The sequence below is a fragment of the Schistocerca gregaria genome, chromosome 11 (genome assembly GCF_023897955.1).
Source record: "Schistocerca gregaria isolate iqSchGreg1 chromosome 11, iqSchGreg1.2, whole genome shotgun sequence".
Taxonomy (NCBI): Eukaryota; Metazoa; Arthropoda; class Insecta; order Orthoptera; family Acrididae; genus Schistocerca; species Schistocerca gregaria.
In genome coordinates, this window is record NC_064930.1 from 82,101,976 (window position 1) to 82,123,456 (window position 21,481).

General features: G+C 42.3%; 1 protein-coding gene across 1 annotated transcript in view; it reads right to left on the reverse strand.

Moving 5' to 3' along the window:
- The window catches only part of LOC126295331 (cation-dependent mannose-6-phosphate receptor-like), a 141,180-nt gene that overhangs the window by 17,364 nt on the left and 102,335 nt on the right, over positions 1–21,481 (reverse strand). The window contains exon 5 of the mRNA XM_049987799.1: positions 11,709–11,957. Coding sequence (XP_049843756.1) covers positions 11,709–11,957 — 249 coding nt within the window. The remainder of the gene's footprint in view (positions 1–11,708; positions 11,958–21,481) is intronic.

Consider the following 21,481-nt stretch of genomic DNA (forward strand, 5'->3'; position numbering starts at 1 on the left):
TTACTCTCTAGTAGTGTTTGCAGTTACTAATAAGAGTGAACTTATACTGAACTGCAATATTCACAAATATGGTTATAGATTGTAAACCAGTCAGGTCCCTCTCAGAGTATGCTGATAAAATAGCTCCATATTTAGCAATTATATACAACCACTAGCTCACAGAAAGGTACGTACCTGAAGACTGGGAAATTGCTCAAGTACACCAATACCCAAAAAGGGAACTAGGAGTAATCTGCTGAATTACAGGCCTATATCACTAATGTCAATTTGCAGTAAGGTTTTAGAACATATACTTTATTCGAACATTATGAAGTACCTCAAAGAAAATGATTTATTGACATATAGTTAGCACGAATTCAGAAAATATCGTTCTCGTGAAACACAACTAGCTCTTTATACTCATGAAGTAATAAGTGCTATTGACAGGGGATGTCAAATTGATTACACATTTTTAGATTTCGAGAAGGCTTTCGACACCGTTCCTAACAAGTGTCTTCTAATAAAACTGCCTATGGAGTATTGCCTCAGTTGAGCGACTGGATTCGTGATTTCCTGTCATAAAGGTCACAGTTCGTAGTAATAGAGGGAAAGTCATAGAGTAAAACAGATGTAATATCCGGCATTCCCCAAGGAAGTGTTATAGGCCCTCTATTGTTCCTGATCTATATTAACAACATAGGAGACAATCTGAGTAGTTGTAAAGTCATCAGATGATCAAAATGCATTGAAAAATGATTTAGATAAGATATGTGTATGGTGCGAAAAGTGGCAATTGACCCTGAATAAAGAAAAGTGCGAAGTTATTAACATGAGTACTAAAAGAAACTTCGATAAGTCACACAAATCTGAGGGCAGTAAATCCAACTAAATACTTAGGAATTAGAATTACAAATTACCTAAATTGGAACGATCACGTAGATAATATTGTGGGTAGAGCAAACCAAAGAGTGCGATTCATTGGCAGAACACTTAGAAGGTGCAACAGGTCTACTAAAGAGACTGCTTCCACCACGCTTGTCCGCCATATTCTGGAGTATTGCTGTTCGGTGTGGGATCCACATCAGGTGGGACTGACGGATGACATCGAACAAGTACAAAGAAGGGCAGTTCGTTTTGTATTATCGTAAAATAGGGGAGATTGTGTCACAGACATGATATGTGAATTGGAGTGGCAATCATTAAAAGAAAGGCATTGTTCATTGTGTAAGGGGTCTTCTCATGAAATTTCAATCACCACTTTTCTCCTCTGATTGCGAAAACATTTTGTTGGCACCCACCTACATAGGGAGAAATGATCATCACGATAAAATAAGAGAAATCAGGGCTCCCACAGAAAAAAAAATTAAGTGCTCATTTTCCCCGCGTGCCGTTCGAGAGTGGAACGGTACAGAGATAGCATGAAGGTGGTTCATTGAACCCTCTGCCAGGCACTTTATTGTGAATAGCAGAGTAATCACATAGTTGTAGATGTAGAACTAAAACGAATTTCCATATAGACTTTGTGCCCCTGTCTAAGATTCTGAATGAAGTTGGTATAAAAGTCTTCAGCAGATTACCACCAGACAGAAAGCTAGAAATTCTTAGGTACCATTCATTCCTACTACAATTTGTCACAACATCTGGGATGAGGCATATAAATTACAGTTAAAATAAATGTTCCTAGTAAACAGATTATAAGTTTTTCAGTGTACAGGGTGCCTCAGGAGGAATGGTCAATGTTCAGGGAAGGAACAATCATTGGTAGTAAAAATGTTAAGTCAACATGTGCTCTATAATGCATATCTTACGAGCTATGCACATTTTTTCACTCGAAGAGGCGTGTTTTGTGGCAGTGAAGATGTACAAGTGCTCACAGCTCTGAAGGTATGTTGAGCCTATATTTACTGGACTTTTTTTTACCTTGTTTTCATATCCATACTACCAGCTGTCAAAATATGGAAAACAAAGAGTTTGCAGTAGAAGAGATTCGTATAACAGTATCAAAGATGAAGAAATTCTCACAGTACTTACGGTATGTATTTTAGAGCCCATGTTTACTAGAAATTTTTGCTTCAAATGATTGATTCTGTCATATCCCCGAATATTTACTATTGCTCCTGGCACATCCTACACGGTCAAGGGTTTCCTGAAATCCACAAAACTGCTTAGTTGTTAAGGATGAAGTAATAGATATAAACAGCACCTGACTGGAGTAAAACGGCCTGCACACGTTCAATACTATTGACAATATATTGACAGTCTGAGGGTGGGTATTGCTGTATTGTCAATTCGGAAATATTGCCAGAGCAGTTTTGATGGGCCCGAGAATGTTCTCTGGTTTGACAGTATTTGCTGTTCAGTTGTTTGCAAAACAACCCCAATGTGCTAGTGTGTATCGCAGAAGTACTGTTTAGATTTGCACCTCATATCAGTCTCGAATCCATGTTGAAAGGTAAGTACAGCAATGAACAGACAATTAATGTTGCAGTTTACTGAATGTTACACTAGTAATGCTCGTCTACAGAACCGAAGGTCACCTGATTACTTAGACGTGGGTGAGAAGTTTGACGGTTATCGGCAATTATTAGGCATCTATCGCTTGCAGTATACGGAAGCAAAAATTGAAGATACAAAAAAGAAAATTAACACAAGACAATAAATTTCTGTGAGGAGCTGCAAAAAGTGGAGGATAGCATGCGGTCAGGTGCTGGAACGACAGACATTTATACACCGTATTGCTCGACAGTCACAGAAGGATCTACGGCTCCACCGTAATTGTGTTTTGTTTTTCGATTTTATAATCACACACTATTTGTCGTATCATTCAGGGCTTATTCGATAATAATTTAAGAAGTCTTTTGGACCTGCAGTTCATATTCCTGTCAACAGATTCATATGTGAAAAGTCATTCCTTTCTTTAACCACTCACAAATCCATTTCTGCTATTTCACTGTTTTTGGTTGTTTGTTCTTGCCAGCCAATTCTAACAGTCGGGTTGTATGGGGGAAGAGACCAAACAGCAAGGTCATCGGTCTCATCAGATTAGGGAAGGAAGTCGGCTGTTCCCTTTCAAAGGGACCATCCCAGCGATTTAGGGAAATCACGGAAAACCTAAATCAGGATTGCCAGACGTGGGATTGAACAGTCGTCCTCCCGAATGCGAGTCCAGTGTGCTAACCACTGCGCTCACTCGCTCGGTGAATTCTAACAAGGCTATGGCACACACTTTCTTCTCGTCTGACATCACGTCTTGACGAAATTTTATCACAAACTGGTGGTGGTGGGCAGTGTTTAACATCCCGTCGACAACGAGGTCGTTAGAGACGGAGCTCCAAGCTTGGGTTAGGGAAGGATTGGGAATGAAATCGGCCGTGCCCTTTCAAAGGAACCATCCCGGCATTTGCCTGAAACGATTTAAGGAAATCACGGAAAACCTAAATCAGGATGACTGGAGACGGGATTGAACCATCGTCCTCCCGAATGCGAGTCCAGTGTGCTGTCCAGTGTGCTAACCACTGCGCCACCTCGCTCTGTTCACAAACTGGAAAACTGAAAATAATGACAATATTATTGCTGGAGTGAGGATCAATAAATATATTGAAGGTTTGACATAATATTGTTCAGGGTATTATAGCCAGATAATATTGAATGTGTTAGGGTCCCTTCAGAGCACAATAGGGGTTTTATTTTTGTAAAGCTTTGCTACATACAAAACCTCTTGCAATAACTCCCACAGTTAACAATAGGAGTGGGCTAGAACTGGACATTGGCATTCAGGAAAGCTTGGCCTCCTGGAGTTGAGACTATCACTGCTGAGAGGTATTTCAAAAGTAACAAGTCTCCCGTCACAGTTCTGCAACCCTTTTGTCACTATTGTGAGTTGAAATGTGATAAAGTCCCCAGAATGTCAGATGAGTGTGCAAAAATTCAGGGCTGCTGCATCTCAAGCTAAGAAGAAAAGTCCAGGAGTTGAAGGACACGGCAGACTACAGAGCGAGCCTAGGATGTGCGTCCAAAACTTGTCTGCAGATTTCACCATTACACTGCCAGCCGTGCCTCGGCATTGAAAATACCTGATCGTTCCCTGGAGTGCATCAGCTACATCTACATCTGTACTCTACAAACCACTGTGAAGTGCATAGCGGAGAGTACGTCTCCTTGCACCACTTATTAGGGTTTCCTCCTGTTCCGTTCATGTATTGAGTGCAGGAAGAATGTTTGTTTGAACGCCTCTGTGTGTGCAGTAGTTTTTCTAATCTTATCCTCGTGATTCCTACGTGAGTGATATGTAGGGAGTTGTAGTGTTCTTGGAACTTTGTTAATAGACTTTCTCGGGATAGTTTACGTCTAACTTCAAGAGTCTCCCTGTTCAGTTCCTCGAGTACCTGTGTGACACTCTCCTATAGATCGAACAAATCTGTGACCATTTGTGCTACCCTTCTCTGTATTCATTCAAAATCCCCCGTTAGTCCTATTTAGTACAGGTCCCATGAACTTAATGGGGGGTAGGATGTCAAACAGGCCGACTTGGAGCAGGAGAGGCACCACAGGACACTTTATTTTTCTACTGTCTATACTTTTACAAATAAATTCAAACTTTGTCAGCATGACCAGGAAGGATTCAGGATTCAGATTCATAGCAGTGGAAGTGCAAAAACATAACGAAGTAATTGTTTTTTTTTTTTTTTTTTTTTTTCAGATTTGAAATTTCATCATTTTTTCACTTACTGTAGGCTGCATTTGTTATGTTATTGAACTTCCGCTGCTACGAGTGTGAATCCTGAATCCTTCCTGATCATGCTGACAAAGTTTTATGAATTTACTTGTAAAAGTATAGACAGTGGAAATTAAAATGTCCTGTGGTGCCTCTCCTGCTCTAATTCGGCCCGTTTTACGTCCTAACCCCCCTTAAGCAGTTTTATACAACCGGTCGTACTAATTATTTGTAAGGGATCTCCTTTGTAGAGTAAATGCACTTCTCCAGTATTTAACCAATAAACCAAAGTGAACTACCTGCTTTACCCAAATCTGAGCCTATGTGATCATTCCATTTTGTATCCCTACAAAGTGATATACCTGGTTATTTGTAGGCGTTAGCCAATTCCAACAGTGACTCATTGATATTACACTGATCAGCCAGAACATTACGACTACCTACCTAATAGCCAGTATACCCACTTTGGCATTGATAACTGTGGGAACACGTCGTGGCACAGAAGCAACGAGGCCCCGGTAGATCGCCGGAGGGACTTGGCGCCACATCTGCACACGCGACGCTCCTAATTCCCATAAATCCTGGGGAGGTGAATGAAGAGCTCTAAGGCCACATTAAATAACATCCCACATGTGTGTGATTAGGCTCAGATCTGGTGAACCGGGGCCCCAGCACACCAATTGAAATTCACCACGGTGCATTGTTGTGTCGAAAAATGCCACCGCCATCAGGAAATGTCATCGTAAAGAGGTGTACACAGTCTGCAGCCAGCGTACGATACTCCTCGACTGTCACGGTGCCGAGCTCCACCGGATACACACATGTCCGTACGAATATTCCCCCGAGGCATAATGAGGGGGCCGCCAGCTTTTCTCTGTCGCACGGTACAAGTGTCGAGGTGCTGTTCCCATGAAAAATGACGGATTTGTGCCGTCTCATCGGCACGATGGAGGAGATATCGGGACTTGTCAGATTGTCAAATGCTCTGCCATTGTCTCGACGTCCAGTGCCGACGGTCACATGCCCCATTTCAGTTGTAGTTGGCAATGTCATGGTGTTAACATTGGCACATGATGTCTACGTGAACATTATTTCTATTTTTAGTACTGTGATAGTGAATTGCCAAGTTTATTCTAAATTCACTTTTTTTATCAACAAAAAATACAAATAGTGACAATATTACGAAATTGGTAGATTGCTACTGACCATGTAGATGAGACCCTGATGCTGAGTCGCACACAGGCACAACAAAAAGAATGGTATGCATTTGTGCTTTCGGCCAAAATCCCTTCTTCTACAGTAGCAAAACACACAGCAAACAAAAGCATCACACACACACACACACACACACACACACACACACACACAAACAAACAAGACCACTGTCTCGACACCCGACTGCCTACAGCAATGGCACCTCATCTCTTCCTCCATCCAAACGTCTCAGAAGGCCCAACGGTACGGACTGACAGCCATTTAATTCTCAGCTAACAGGCATCACTGGATGCAGATATGGAGGGTCACGGGTTCAGCACACCGCTCTCCTGGCCATTGTCAGCTTTCATAAGCAGAGCCGCTACTTCTCAGTCGAGTAGCTCCTCAACTGACCCCACAAAGACTGAGTGCACCCTGATAGCCCACAACACTCTGCAGACCCGGACGGCATCCCATCCGGGCACTAAATAAAGTTGACAGCACTTACTTTTTTGGTGATCTCGTGGCAACCGCTGTTACCATTGCGGTATGACAGTGCCTCATAGGAGAAGCAGTCTAGGTGGTGGAGCTGAGGAGGCCGAGCCAGAGAGGGGGAGGGGTAGGGGGAGGGGTAGGAGGGTACGGGTGGGGGAGGGTGTTGTAATGGATCTGGGTGATGTGTTATTTTCTACCGGATTTGTTGATACCAAATATAATGAGGGAGGTTGTAAATGTTCTCTTATATTTTTGTCAGAATACTTTTTGTGAATTGTAATTTGCCTTATTTTGTGCTAATTTGCTTATATGTTAGAGAGTGACTGCATATTGATTAATATTAGTAGATGTGACAAAGAATATTAAAGAGACTGGTTACAAGTGGAAGCTTGTGTATTGTGTGAAATGTCTTTGACACTGGAGTCATCTTTGACCGTAGTCAGTCGACAGTGAACACTCGGTGTGTGACGGTGGAACAATGTTCACGTCCCCGTTATAATAATTTGCAACGGACCAGCAAAAATGAGTTATTCTACTACTTTTTTATATAAACATCAAGAAGGAAACACATTCGGAAAAATGGTATTTGAAGCAACAAAAATGAGGCAAACGCATTGAACCGGGACATTTCCGCAGCCGACGAAACAGCATTATGGAATCGTACTTTCACTAGACGACTGAAGCCAACACATAAAACTCAAATATCACCTTATAAACATTTCACGGAAAAGTGAGGACTGTCACGAAATATGCTAAATTCAAGTGTATAAAAATAGTGAGCATATTTCAGTGTGGTGCTGCTTGCACCAGTGTTTAGGGACACGGTGGGAACAGCAGGATAGGGCTGCTAGCTCAGTAGGTTTGGGGGGGGGGGGGGGGGGACAAGAAGGGGAGGGGGAAAGAACTAGTTATTTAAACTCCCATTTAACTTACGCAATAAATGGGAATCCCTACTGACTAAAAATAAATTTAGAAATATATATCATTTGCCAATCTTTCTACAAATCATCTGAATATCCACATTCAGAGATTTGAAAGTTCTGTTAGCAACATGGCACATAACAGTGTTCATACAAGCTCCACGACAAGCAGTAATGTACTGTGAATAGGATTCACTATTTACATACAGAGGTAAACATTTACTTCAACAGTACAACCATAACCAGGTAAATATTAAGCTACCAGCTTTTATCTATACAAAAATGAATGTTTGTCCAAGTGTTTGGAATGTCTGATCACAACAAGTAATGACTTGATTCACACACTGTTATTTGCAAAATAAAGGGCATTGTCTGGAGAAGGTTTGTAGTTTTGGGTTGGGTTGTTTTGGGGGAGGAGACCAAACAGCCCAGTCATCGGTCTCATCGGATTAGGGAAGGATGGGGAAGGAAGTTGGCTGTGACTTTCTGAAGGATCCGTCCTGGCATTTTCCTGGAGCAATTTAAGGAAATCACGGAAAACCTAAATCGGTATGCCCAGACACACAATTGAACCGTCATCCTCCCGAATGTGAGTCCAGTGTGCTAACCCCTGCACCACCTCACTCGGTAGTTATATACCTTTTCCAGCAACGTGCACCAGTTTTCCTCCTGCCAAAAAGCTCTCCATTCCAGAGAAGTGTAGGAACTTGCAACACTGAGCCCGTGACTTCTCATAAAGAGGAAAGGCACACTTACAACTACAGCATTTGTAGGCTTAGAGAAATGTTTTTGACAATGTTGACTGGAATACTCTCTTTGAAATTCTGAAGGTAGCAGCAGTAAAATATGGAGCAAAAGGCTATTTACAACTTGTACAGAAACCAGACAGCAGTCACAAGAGTTGAGGGGGCACGAAAAGTAAGCAGTGATTGAGAAGAAAGTAAGACAGGTTTGCAGCCTATCCCCAGTGTTATTCAATCTGTACACTGAGCACATACTGAAGGAAACTGAAGAGAAATCTTGAGGAGGAATTAATGATCATGGAGAAGAAATAAAAATGGTTTGAAGTTTGGTGATAACACAGCAATTTTCTCAGGGACAGTAAAGAACATTGAAGAGCATTTGAACAGAATGGACAGTGTTGTGAAAGGAGGATATAAGTTGGGTTGAGTGGGGTTGGGTTGTTTGAGGGAGGAGATCAGACAGCGAGGTCATCGGTCTCGTCGGACTAGGAAAGGAAGTCGGCCTGTGCCCTTTCAAAGGAACCATTTAGGGAAATTACGGAAAACCTAAATCAGGATGGCCAGATGCGGGATTGAACCGTCGTCGTCCTGAATGCGAGTCCAGTATGCTAGCCACTGCGCCACCTCGCTCGGTGCGATGTAAGATGAACACCAATAAAAGCAAAACAATGATAATAGAATGTAGTCAGTTTAAATTAGGTGATGCTAATGGAAACAAAGAGTTCTACTGTATTTGGGCAGTAAATTACACGACGGCCGAAGTAAAGAGGATATAAAATGTAGACTGGCTATGGCAAGAAAAATGTTTCTGAAGAAGATAGACTTGTTAACATTGAATACAGATTTAAGTATAGTCTTTTCTGAAGGTATTTACAAAGAGTGTAGCCTTGGACAGATCACAGATGTGGACGTGGACAATAAACAGTTTAGACAAGGATAATGAGGAGACACTCAATGACATAAGACAGAACTTAAATATATGGAAAACTTGACTAAAAAAAGTAATTGGTTGATAGGACACAAGCAATCGTTGATTCGGTAACTGAACAAAGTTTGGAGGATAAAAGTTGTAGAGGGGGACGAATGCTCGAGTACATAAGTAGATCCGAGTGGATGTCGGTTGCAGGATTTATACAGAGGTGAAGAGGCTTGTACAGGATCGATTAGCACGGAGAACTGCATCAAACCAGGCTTTAGACCAGGCTCATCCAAGAATTGCACCCGGCCGGTGCGCCCACGCCCACGCCCCGCTGGCGCAAGGCACTGTAGTTCAGTGCCCCGTCCGCGACCGTGTGTCGCTAGTGCCGCCATAGGAGAAAGAGAAAAAGAGAGAGAGAGAGAGAGAGAGAGAGAGAGAGAGAGAGAGAGACAGCAAAGTGATCCTATGGAAGGGTTCAGTTTTTATCTAATGAGGTACTGAGGTATGGAACAGAGAGAGAGAGAGAGAGGGAGAGAGAGAGAGAGAGAGAGAGCTGCAGAGTGAGTGAGACCGCACACCACTGCTCTGCGCTGAACTGTCCCGCGGTCTGATCCTACATAAACAAAATATTATATTTTAGAAATAGTTTTATGTAAGATATAGTGTCTCATTCTTACTGTTAGTAGTTACAAGTAAATACTTTTTGTTATACTTCGTGCTATAGCTTTTTGTATCCCTTTTCAGAGTTTAGAAATCGGACCCTTAGTTTGCTGTTTTGTACATAATAATTTTAACTGACCAAGTTTTGAAAACCTATTAAAAATAGAATTAAGGTTATAAAGCCCTTTAATTCTTACAGTCAACATTGTTAAAGAAGACAATTAACATTTTACACGTTTTTTCTTTTCCGAGGAAACTATTTTGTCTAGGTTTGGTACAATATTCCGTGAGATTGCTAACCTCAAAGAATCACTCAAACTTTTATCGCCAACTAATGAACAGTTCTTAGTTTTAGCAAGCTTTAAAAGAGAGATAAAGTGCTCACAAATATACATAGAACCTAACATTGAAAGAAATTCGGCCGCATGCTTGTGCAAAAGAGGATATTTTTCTCGTGGAAGACATCTGTAAAAGTCATCCAAAGTTTTACACATAAGAAAGCTGTTCTTCAGGCGGATATCGCACTGCAGGTCAATCAGCTCTAGTTGAAGCACTCGTGAGACGTTCTCTCCCCGAAGGGGAAACGGGCGAACAAATATATATAAGGCCGGTTGAAGCTCAATTATCTCCAAAAACCTGCTTTCAAACTGTTCTTGTAATTCGCAAATGATTTCAACATAATCTGAAAAATCCACATTTCTTTAACACTGTCTAGTGCAGGAAAGTGTCCACAATTCTTCTTGCACAGCTGTTTTCCCCACAAAATAAGTTTTTTTTAAGTGCTTGAATCATCTGCACTAAATCAGCAACTGAGTGAACATTTCACTCCAAGGCGAAAATCAAAGTATTTAAATGACCAGTAAGGACATTCAGAAAAGCCTAATTTGCCACCCACTTAGGATCACAAAGTAATTCTTCTGGACGTCCTTTCATTTCAAAAAGGTATTTATTTCATCCCTCAAGGAGAAAAACCGATGAAGCACCTTCCCTCTGCTCAGCCATCTTAATTCGGTGTGGTGGGGGATATTCGGGTATTCCGCTTCGATGATGATGATGATGATGATGATGATGATGATGATGATGATGATGATTCCCATGCTTGTTTAGAGAGTGCAGGGAGTGACGCGGGCGACCCGCTACGCTTTACGAAATGTCTCTGAGCACTATGGGACTTAACATCTGTGGTCATCAGTCCCCTAGAACTTAGAACTACTTAAACCTAACTTACCTAAGGACAGCACACACATCCATGCCCGAGGCAGGATTCCAACCTGCGACCGTAGCAGTCGCGCGGTTCCGGACTGAGCGCCTAGAACCGCGAGACCACTGCGGCCGGCCACCGCCTTTAATAGGCGAGGCCCTAGTGGAGGTGGTTTGCCATTGCCTTCCTCCGGCCGTAATGGGAATAAATGATGATGATGATGAAGACGACAACAACAACACCCAGTCATCTCGAGGCAGGAAAAATCCCTGACCCCGCCGGGAATCGAACCCGGGACCTCGTGCTCGGGAAGCAAAAACGCCACCGCGAGACCACGAGTTGATCAGCCAGAAATTCTTTAAATTGGTGATGTGTGAGTCCATACGATCGAAGATAATTAACCGTTCGAAGAACTGTGTCCGTAACATTTTTTATGTTGACAATCTTTGCACAAAGTGCCTCCTGGTATATCAGACAATGGACTGCCGCGAATAAGGAACAGCCGACTTCAGCCATTTTTGACCTGACATAACCCAGGAATCCAGTGCGTATCCCTCGTAGCGCAGGGGCTCCCATCTGTCGTCATACTGGTCAGGCATTCCCATTTTAAACCGATTGACTCTAACACATTTTCCATGGCTAGAAAAATATCCAAACCCGTGGTTGAGTCTTATAATGGTATAAGGTCGAGTGGCACGGCGGGCGGTCTGCACGGCCAGCTGAACGACACAGCTCGACTACTGCAACAACAAACGAATTCGCCCGGGGCGCTGGCTGATCGCGGGTGCTAGTGCCCCAGGGGTACAGTTTGGACGAGCCTGCTTTAGACTGAAGACCACAACAATAACAGATTTCAACAGCAGACTAAAGGCCAGTGCGGTACCTTGACGAGCTCGGGCAGGGCTGACCAGAACTCGATGTTGGGTACCATCTCCCGGCCAGTGGCGCCCCGCAACAGTCGAAGGGCAAGTGCTCCGCCCACAAAGTACACTCCTAGGAACACGAACAGCAGGATGCACAGCACCGACCCCGTCGACAGTCCACCGTCGGCGGCAGCTCCCGCGGCGAAATCCGCGGGCGACATGGCGGGCCGGTACGTCGGGCACGCCGCTGCCGAAATCAGCTCGAACTTCTGCAAATATCAAACGAGGATGGGGATCATGAGGGGACACTGTAGTGAGCTAATTAACTTACATAATATTTAGACCCAGTACACACACAGGGTCAGGGTGTCTACGACCTGGGACAACTGGGAGATCCGGAGAAAACCCGGAACAACTGGGAGATCTGGGAAAAACCTGGGAATCTTTTTGAATTCTGGGATGGAAAAATTCCTGTGTTTTTTCCTGATCTCCAGGGTCGTATACACCCTGACACATCTATCAGTGTGAAATCCATATGTGGACTGCACCTGCTTTGCGAGCGGTGTTCATTGTAAATTATTCTTCAGATTTTGTCTTCTTTGTATAATGATATTTTTCATAAAGCTTTGTTGTTAAAATTACTTTCTAATTACTATTATCATTATCACTGTTATTATTATCATTAAGTATATATGTTAATTGATATAATTGTTAACTGTGGCCCTGAAAAGGGTGCAGGTATATATCAGCAGGATACGATACGATCAGTCACCAGCTACTACTACTCGAGGTCTACAATCTGACCAAAGATTTAGGTCTAACCAGACTCATCGCCTCCCTTCTGCAGAATCGCAGGTTCTCTGTCGACTTTCTGGGACGGTGCAGTCGACAGAGACTACAGAAGAATGGCCTCCCACAAGGGAGTGTTTTGGCTCCAATTCTGTTTAATATATACACAAACAACCAACCTATAACTCCAAACACTGATAGCAGCTCCTACGCTGACGACTTCACTCTAGCCACCCAGAGCGCAGATTTTGAATCGGTGGAGGACAACCTCACGAACGCCCTCTAAGATCTATCCAGATAACACAAACCAGCTTAAACCAAACACTTCAAAGACCCAAGTGTGTGCTTTTCATTTGAGAAACAAGGAAGCCACTCGCAAGTTGAAAATAGTATGGTCGGGGGTCAAACTGGAACACTGTGAGGCTCGAAAATACCTAGGAGTGACACTTTCAAAAAGCACTGCATGAAATGCAAATTGAAAGTCTCCACCAGGAACAATCTCCTTTGGAAACTGACCGGATCACGGTGAGATAGCGAACATTAAACAATCCAAACATTTGCAATGGCACTATGCGATTCTTTGGCAGAGAATGCCTGTCCTGTTTGGTATAATTCAACTCATGCCAAGCAGGTGGTTGTAGCTCTCAACGAAACCTGCAGAATTATAACAGGTTGCTCGAAACCCACTCCAGACGAACGGTTTTACCACCTCGCAGGAATATCAGCACCACCAGTTCAAAGAGAGAGAGTTGCAAACAAGGAAAGAAATGCAGTGGAACAGGAAATCACTTATCCTCTGAACGAGCACAAACTGCATCCACAACGACTGAAGTCGAGAAAGAGTTTCCTTATGACATCAAAGGAACTTAGTTCCACTGCTGAAAAAGCTAGGTTACAACCATGGAGGGCTATGACCAACCTTCCCCCTGGTTGGAAAAAGAGTTGAAGCTTTACCTCCAGGCCATGACAGGGAATGGACAACTTGGCAGTCCCTGAACAGACAGAGATCCAGAGTTGGAAGATCAAAACTTAACCTGTCTAAATGGGGATACACTGATGCAAATAATATTCAGTGTGAGTGTGGAGAAGAACAGGCAGTCCGGCACATGCTTCGGTGTCGATTGTGCCTAGTCTCCTGTACACATTATCTTCAACGAGCAACACAAAATGCACTGGAAGTTGCCAAGTTTTGATCAAAAGTAATTTAATCATAAATGTGTAAAATGTATGTACATGTGCCTGTATGTTTCTGACACGAGAATAATACATTAAGTGTGTACACAAGTTCACAGCACTTTTGTTTTGCTTGTTGGTATTCTGGTTGCTATGGGTTTATTTATTGTTTGTCATTTCTTATTTGTAGTTCAGTGTTACTACATGAGTTTACATATTGTCATTTTGAGACAATTAGTGGATCTGCAGGGGCTAGAAACTGGAGTGCCGTGTGGAGAAATAAGAACATTTCTGACACGTTCTTCTGTTCGAGTTAAACAGAGAGGTGACAACAGCAGAGGCAGCCACAAACATTTGCACTGTGTATGCGGACAATGCCACTAGGTGGAGAACAGCAAGGCAATGGTTTTCTCATTTAAGGATAGTTCTGGCATTAGCAACTCTCCGCATTTCGGAAGACCTTCAGGGTTTGGTGAAGATTGTTTAAACACACAAATCCACAATGATGCACGTCAGTGTACTCCGAGAACTGGCAAATGTGATGAAGTACGATCATTCCTCCGTTGTGCAACATTTGCATGCAACGAGGATGGTTTAAAAATCTGGTGTACACGTACCTCGTGCTCTGGGCCAAAATCACAAAAATCAGCAGTTGTCCATGTGTGTGCACCTCTGATTGCTCGTCATCAAATGGCTCACGAGCAACACCGACCATTCCAATCCCTTGTCATTACTGATGACGCGAAATAGTATCTTTATGCTAACGCAACGAAAAGAAAAGAATGGCTGAGCCCAAAGAAAGTAGCAACTTCCCATACAAAGACCTGCATCCTTCCGCAAAAGATAATGTTACACATCCAGTGGAACAGTGACAGTATGATGTATTGCAAATGATTCCCCAAGTTGCAACCAACAACAACTGAGATGTCCTCCAGATGCAGTTCGAGAACAACAACCAGGAAGCCAGCACGAAGTGATTCTACTCCACGATAACACCGGCCCCCATTCTGCTAGACTGACAAAAAAACACTGCTTGGTTGTGAAATCGTTCCACACCCACCTTATTCAGCTGCACTTGTACCCTCAGATATTTCACCTTTTTTGCTCTCTATCGAACAATCTTCAGGCAACTTCCTTTTCGGTCAAAAATGCACTCCAAACACAGTTCGACAAGTTCTTCATCTTAAAACCACACATTTTCTACAGTCACGGAATCAAAAAGTTGCCCCATTGTTAAGAGGCTGTTGGAAATAGTGAAGGAGAATATTGTATTGATGACTGAAGACTCCGTTATGTCTCTCTGTCGTGTTTTAATAATCGTATGGAAAAACGACAGTGAGCAAGATGTATCAGACAGGTGAAATACCATCGAACTTCAAGAAGAATATAATAATTCCAACCCCAAAGAAAGCAGGTGTTGACAGATGTAAAAATTACCGAAATATCAGTTTAATAAGCCATGGCTGCAAAATACTAACACAAATTCTTTACAGATGAATGGAAAAACTAGTAGAAGCCGACCTCGGGGAAGATCAGTTTGGCTTCCGTAGAAATATTGGAACATGTGAGGCAATACTGACCAGATGGTAGTTATAAGAGTCGAGGGACATGAAAGGGAAGCAGTGGTTGGGAAGGGAGTGAGACAGGGTTGAAGCCTATCCCCGATGTTATTCAATTTGTATATTGAGCAAGCAGTAAAGGAAACAAAAGAAAATTTTGGAGTAGGTATTAAAATCCATGGAGAAGACAGGTGTGAGTAACTTCGGAGTAGGTATTAAAATCCATGGAGAAGAAATAAAAACTTTGAAATTCGCCAATGACATTGTAATTCTGTCGGTAGAGGAACAGGTACTCGATCATGTTGAAAGATGCAATCGCCATCCTCGAATTGCTCCTCAACAGTGGGAAGCAAGAAGGTGCTTAAAACCTCAAAGTAGGCCTGTGCTGTGATACTGCCATGCAAAACAACAAGAGGTGCAAGCCCCCCCTCCATAAAAAAACAAGACCACACCATAACAACATTGCCATCGAATTTTGCTGTTGGCATTACACACGCTGGCAGATGACATTCACCGGGCATTTGCCATACCCACACCCTACCATCAGATCACATTATGTATCATGATTTGTCACTCCACACAACGTTTTTCCACTGTTCAATCATCCAATCTTTATGCTCCTTACACCAAGCGAGGCGTCATTTGTCATTTACTGGCACGATGTGTGGCTTACGAGCAGACGCTCGACCGTGAAATCCAAGTTATCTCACCTCCCACCTAACTGTCATAGTACTTGCAATGGATCCCGATGCAGTTTAGAATTTCTGTGTGATGGACTGGATAGATGTCTCCCTATTACACATTACGACCATCTTCAACTGTTGGCGGTCTCTATCAGTCAACAGATGAGGTCGGCATGTATGTTTTTGTGCTGTACGTGTCCCTTCACATTTCCTCTTCACTATCACAAACAGTGGACCTAGGGATGTTTAGGAGAGTGGAAATCTCGAGTGCAGAGGTATGACACAAGTGACACCCAATCACCTGACCATGTTCGAAGTCTGTGAGTTCTGCACAGTACCCCACTCTGCTCTCCCATGATGTATAATGACTACTGAGGTTGCTGATATGGAGTATCTGGCAGTAGGTGGCAGCACCTAATATGAAAAACATATATTTTTGGGGGTTTCCAGATACTTTTGATGATGGCGATGAGGATATTGATGTTTGGTTTGGGGGGGGTACTCAACTGCCTGTTTATCAGCGTCCGTGCAACTTCCCAACCTTTGCTCAGTCCAGTCTCGCCACTTTCACGAGTGGCGATGAAATGTTGAGGACAACACAAACACCCAGTCATCTTGAAGCAGGTGAAAACCCTTGCCTCAGCCAGGAATTGATCCCGGGACTCACTATTGAAGATACATTGGGTTATGGGATTCATCTTAAACTGCAACATAATTGGTGACTTATTTTTGTTACGGTGCAAAGTCAAGTGCTGACACGCCAGTCGAGAACAACAGTAAAGAGAACACCATGAGAAGAGGTCAGCTAATAGTGTACTGACCTACCTCCTTCCAGGACAACAACGTGACAGCAGCGGCCTCTTCGTGAAGTGGATACAAGCACCACGCCCGACTGTTGACGGCCTACTTCAATGTTCTTGTTGTGGTCTTCAGTCCTGACACTGGTTTGATGCAGCTCTCCATGCTATCCTGTGCAACCTCCTTCATCTCCCAGTACCTACTGCAGCCTACATCCTTCTGAATCTGCTTAGTGAATCCATCTCTTGGTCTCCCTCTACGATTTTTACCCTCCACACTGCCCTCCAATGCTAAGTTTGTGATCCCCTGATGCCTCAGAACATGTCCTACCAACCGATCCCTTCTTCTTGTCAAGTTGTGCCACAAACTCCTCTTCTTCCCAATTCTATTCAATACCTCCTCATTAGTTATGTGATCTACCCATCTAATCTTCAGCATTCTTCTGTAGCACCACATTTCGAAAGCTTCTATTCTCTTCTTGTCCAAACTATTTATCATCCACATTTCACTTCGATACATGGCTACACTCCATACAAATACTTTCAGAAACGCTTTTCTGACACTTAAATTTCTCTTCTTCAGAAACGCTTTCCTTGCCATTGCCAGTCTATATTTTATATCCTCTCTACTTCGACCATCCTCAGTTATTTTCCTCCCCAAATAGCAAAACTCCTTTACTACTTTAATTGTCTCATTTCCTAATCTAATTCCCTAAGCATCACCCGACTTAAGTCGACTACATTCCATTATCCTCATTTTGCTTTTGTTGATGTTCATCTTATATCCTCCTTTCAAGACACTGTCCATTCTGTTCAACTGCTCTTCCAAGTCCTTTGCTGTCTCTGACAGAATTACAAAGTCATCGGCGAAACTCAAAGTTTCTATTTCTTCTCCATGGATTTTAATATCTACTCCGAATTTTTCTTTTGTTTCCTTTACTGCTTGCTCAATATACAGATTGAATAATTTCAGGGAGAGGCTACAACCCTGTATCACTCCCTTCCCAACCACTGCTTCCCTTTCGTGTCCCTCGACTCATAACTGCCATCTGGTTTCTGTACAAATTGTAAATAGCTTTTCACTCCCTGTATTTTACCCCAGCCACCTTTAGAATTTGAAAGAGAGTATTCCAGTCAACATTGTCAAAAGCTTTATATAAGTCTAAAAATGCTAGAAACATAGGTTTGCCTTTTCTTAATCTTTCTTCTAAGATAACTCTTAAGGTCAGTATTGCCTCACATGTTCCAATATTTCTACGGAATCCAAATTGATCTTCCCTGAGGTCGGCTTCTACTAGTTTTTCCATTCGTCTGTAAAGAATTCGCATTAGTATTTTGCAGTTGTGACTTATTAAACTGATAGTTCGGTAATTTTCACATCTGTCAACACCTGCTTTCTTTTTGACTGGAATTATTATATTCTTCTTGAAGTCTGAGGGTACTTTGCCTGTCTCATACAGCTTGCTCACCACATGGTAGAGTTTTGTCAGGACTGACCCTCCCAAGGCTGTCAGTAGTTCTAATGGAATGTCTACTCCCGGGGCCTTGTTTCGACTCAGGTCTTTCAGTGCTCTGTCAAACTCCGCATGCAGTATCGTATCTCCCATTTCATCTTCATCTACATCCTCTTCCATTTCCATAATATTGTCCTCAAGTACATCGCCCTTGTATAGACCCTCTATATACTCCTTCCACCTTTCTGCTTTCCCTTCTTTGCTTAGAACTGGGTTTCCATCTCAGTTCTTGATATTCTCCACAGGTCTCTATTAACACTCCTGTAGGCAGTATCTATCTTACCCCTAGTGAGATAAACCTCTAAATCCTTAACATTTGTCCTCTAGCCATCCCTGCTTAGCCATTTTGAACTTCCTGTCGATCTCATTTTTGAGACATTTGTATTCCTTCTTGGCTGCTTCATTTACAGCATTTTTATATTTTCTCCTTTCATCAATTAAATTCGATATCTCTCCTGTTACCCAAGGATTTCTACTAGCCCTTGTCTTTTTACCTACTTGATCCTCTGCTGTCTTCACTACTTCATCCCTCAGAGCTACCCATTCTTCTTCTACTGTATTTCTTTCCTCCATTCTTGTCAACTGTTCGCTTATGCTCTCCCTGGAACTCTGTACAACGTCTGGTTTAGTCAGTTTATCCAGGTGCCATCTCCTTAAATTCCTATCTTTTTGCAGTTTCTTCAGTTTTAATCTACAGGTCCTAACCAATAGATTGTGGTCAGAGTCCACATCTGCCCCTGGAAATGTCTTACAATTTAAAACCTGGTTCCTAAATCTGTGTCTTACCACTATATAATCTATCTGATACCTTCTAGTATCTCCAGGATTCTTCCATGTATACAACCTTCTTTTATGATTCTTGAACCAAGTGTTAGCTATGATTAAGTTATGCTCTGTGAAAAATTCTACGAGGCGGCTTCCTCTTTCATTTCTTAGCCCCAATCCATTTTCACCTACTACGTTTCCTTCTCTTCCTTTTCTTACTGTTGAATTGTAGTCACCCATGACTATTAAATTTTCGTCTCCCTTCACTACCTGAATAATTTGTTTTATCTCCTCATACATTTTGTCAATGTCTCCATCATCTGCAGAGCTACTTGGCATATAAACTTGTACTACTGTACTGGGAGTTGGCTTCATGTCTATCTTGGCCACAATAATGCGTTCACTATGCTGTTTGTAGTAGCTTACCTGCACTCCTATTTTTTTACTCATTATTAAACCTACTCCTGCATTACCCCTATTTGATTTTGTATTTATAACCCTGTACTCACCTGACCAAAAGTCTTGTTCCTCCTGCCACCGAACTTCACTAATTCCCACTATATCTAACTTTAACCTATCCATTTCTCTTTTTAAATTTTCTAACCTACCTGCCCGATTAAGGGATCTGACATTCCACGCTCCGATCCGTAGAATGCCAGTTTTCTTTCTCCTGACAACGACGTCCTCTTGAGTAGTCCCCGCCGGTAGATCCAAATGGGGGACTATTTTACCTCTAGAATATTTTACCCAAGAGGACACCATCATCATTTAACCATACAGTAAAGCTGCATGCCGTCGGGAAAAATTACAGCTGTAGTTTCCCCTTCCTTTCAGTCGTTCGCAGTACCAGCACAGCAAGGCCGTTTTGGTTAGTGTTACAAGGCCAGATCAGTCAATCAGCCAGACTGTTGCCCCTGCAACTACTGAAAAGGCTGCTGCCCCTCTTCAGGAACCACATGTTTGTCTGGCCTCTCAACAGATACCCCTCCGCTGTGGTTGCACCTACGGTACGGCTATCTGTATCGCTGAGGCACGCTAGCCTCCCCACCAACGGCAAGGTCCATGGTTCATGGGGGGAGGCCTACTTCAATAGCAGCTTCAAAATTAGTGACTTCGATAGCAGCTTCAGTGACTTTTGTTTGCCTATTGTGAAGACTGATTATTTTGTATGCTGCGCATTGTTTGCAACACATTTATCAAAGTTAAATATCTGTAATTTTCTTAATGTAATAAAACTCATTAATACGAGTTGTTTGATTGTTTGTCTAGTGAACCGAGTAGGCATGATTCCTAGACACAACAATTTTCATTTCAATTGTTAACCTATTTTCCTTCACAGAGGTGTCACTACTCACAAGTTTTGAGTAGCACATATGTTTTAATTGTCACGTTAAATTTTGCTTTTTTGCCAAAACACAGTACAAATTTCACAAACTCACCTGTGAATAGCTACTGTCACACCATCTTCAAATAGTGTGTCTTATTAAACACGCAATAGGTGATCAGAGAGGTCAATACGTTACTAGAAAACTCACTTTGTCAGTTTGCAGTAACACACAAGAAGGAATTTCACATTCATTTTGATACTAAGAAGTGAATGACTGTTTAGAAATTGCAGTAATGGATAGAAAATAAATAAACAGATAAATAAAAACTGTAGCTTCAGTTGTATCGTTGTAGATAAGGAAGTTCTGTATGTTAACCTTCTGGCAAAATACTCTCCTAGTTGTGTATTATCATTTGCCAAAATTTCATTATGATTGTTCAAACACACACACACACACACACACACACACACACACACACACACACACACACACACCCTTGAAGGTTAATCAGCCACCTCTACCAGCTGACACTTTCAGAACACAGCTTCCTTTGGAATTGTACCATATTTAAGTTCCATCTAAGTACATTACAGGCCTATAGTTCTCAGCACACAATATGTGCTGCCGTATTGTGTCTGCATTTGATCAAAAATTTTCATCCGTCATTCAACTTTCTCAATTGGAAAATGAGGGAATGGAGAAGATGAAGAGGCCACTGAGCCAGTATATAATTAATTTTTTCACGGAGACCAGCCTGCATTTTTTGGCTGCCAGATGCTACCTCTGGCATATTACCTTGAAGAAAACAATTTATCGGCAAATAGTCTGCACGGATTCAGAAAATATCATTCTTGTGAAACACAAATAGTTCTCTTTTCTCATGAAGTAATGAGTGCTATTGACAAGGGTTGATTCCACCACATTTTTAGATTTCCAGAAGACTTTCGACACCACTCCTCACAAGTGACTTTCAATCAAATTATGCCTAAGTTGTGAGACTGGATTCATGACTTCCTGTCAGAAAGGTCACAGTTCATAGTAACTGATGGAAAGTCATTGAGTAAAACAAAAGGAATATCTGGCATGCGCCTTTACAAGTATGACACAACACGTGGTTCATGCACGATGGAGCTCCTGCACATTTCAGTCGAAGTGTTCGTACGCTTCTCAACAACAGATTCGGTG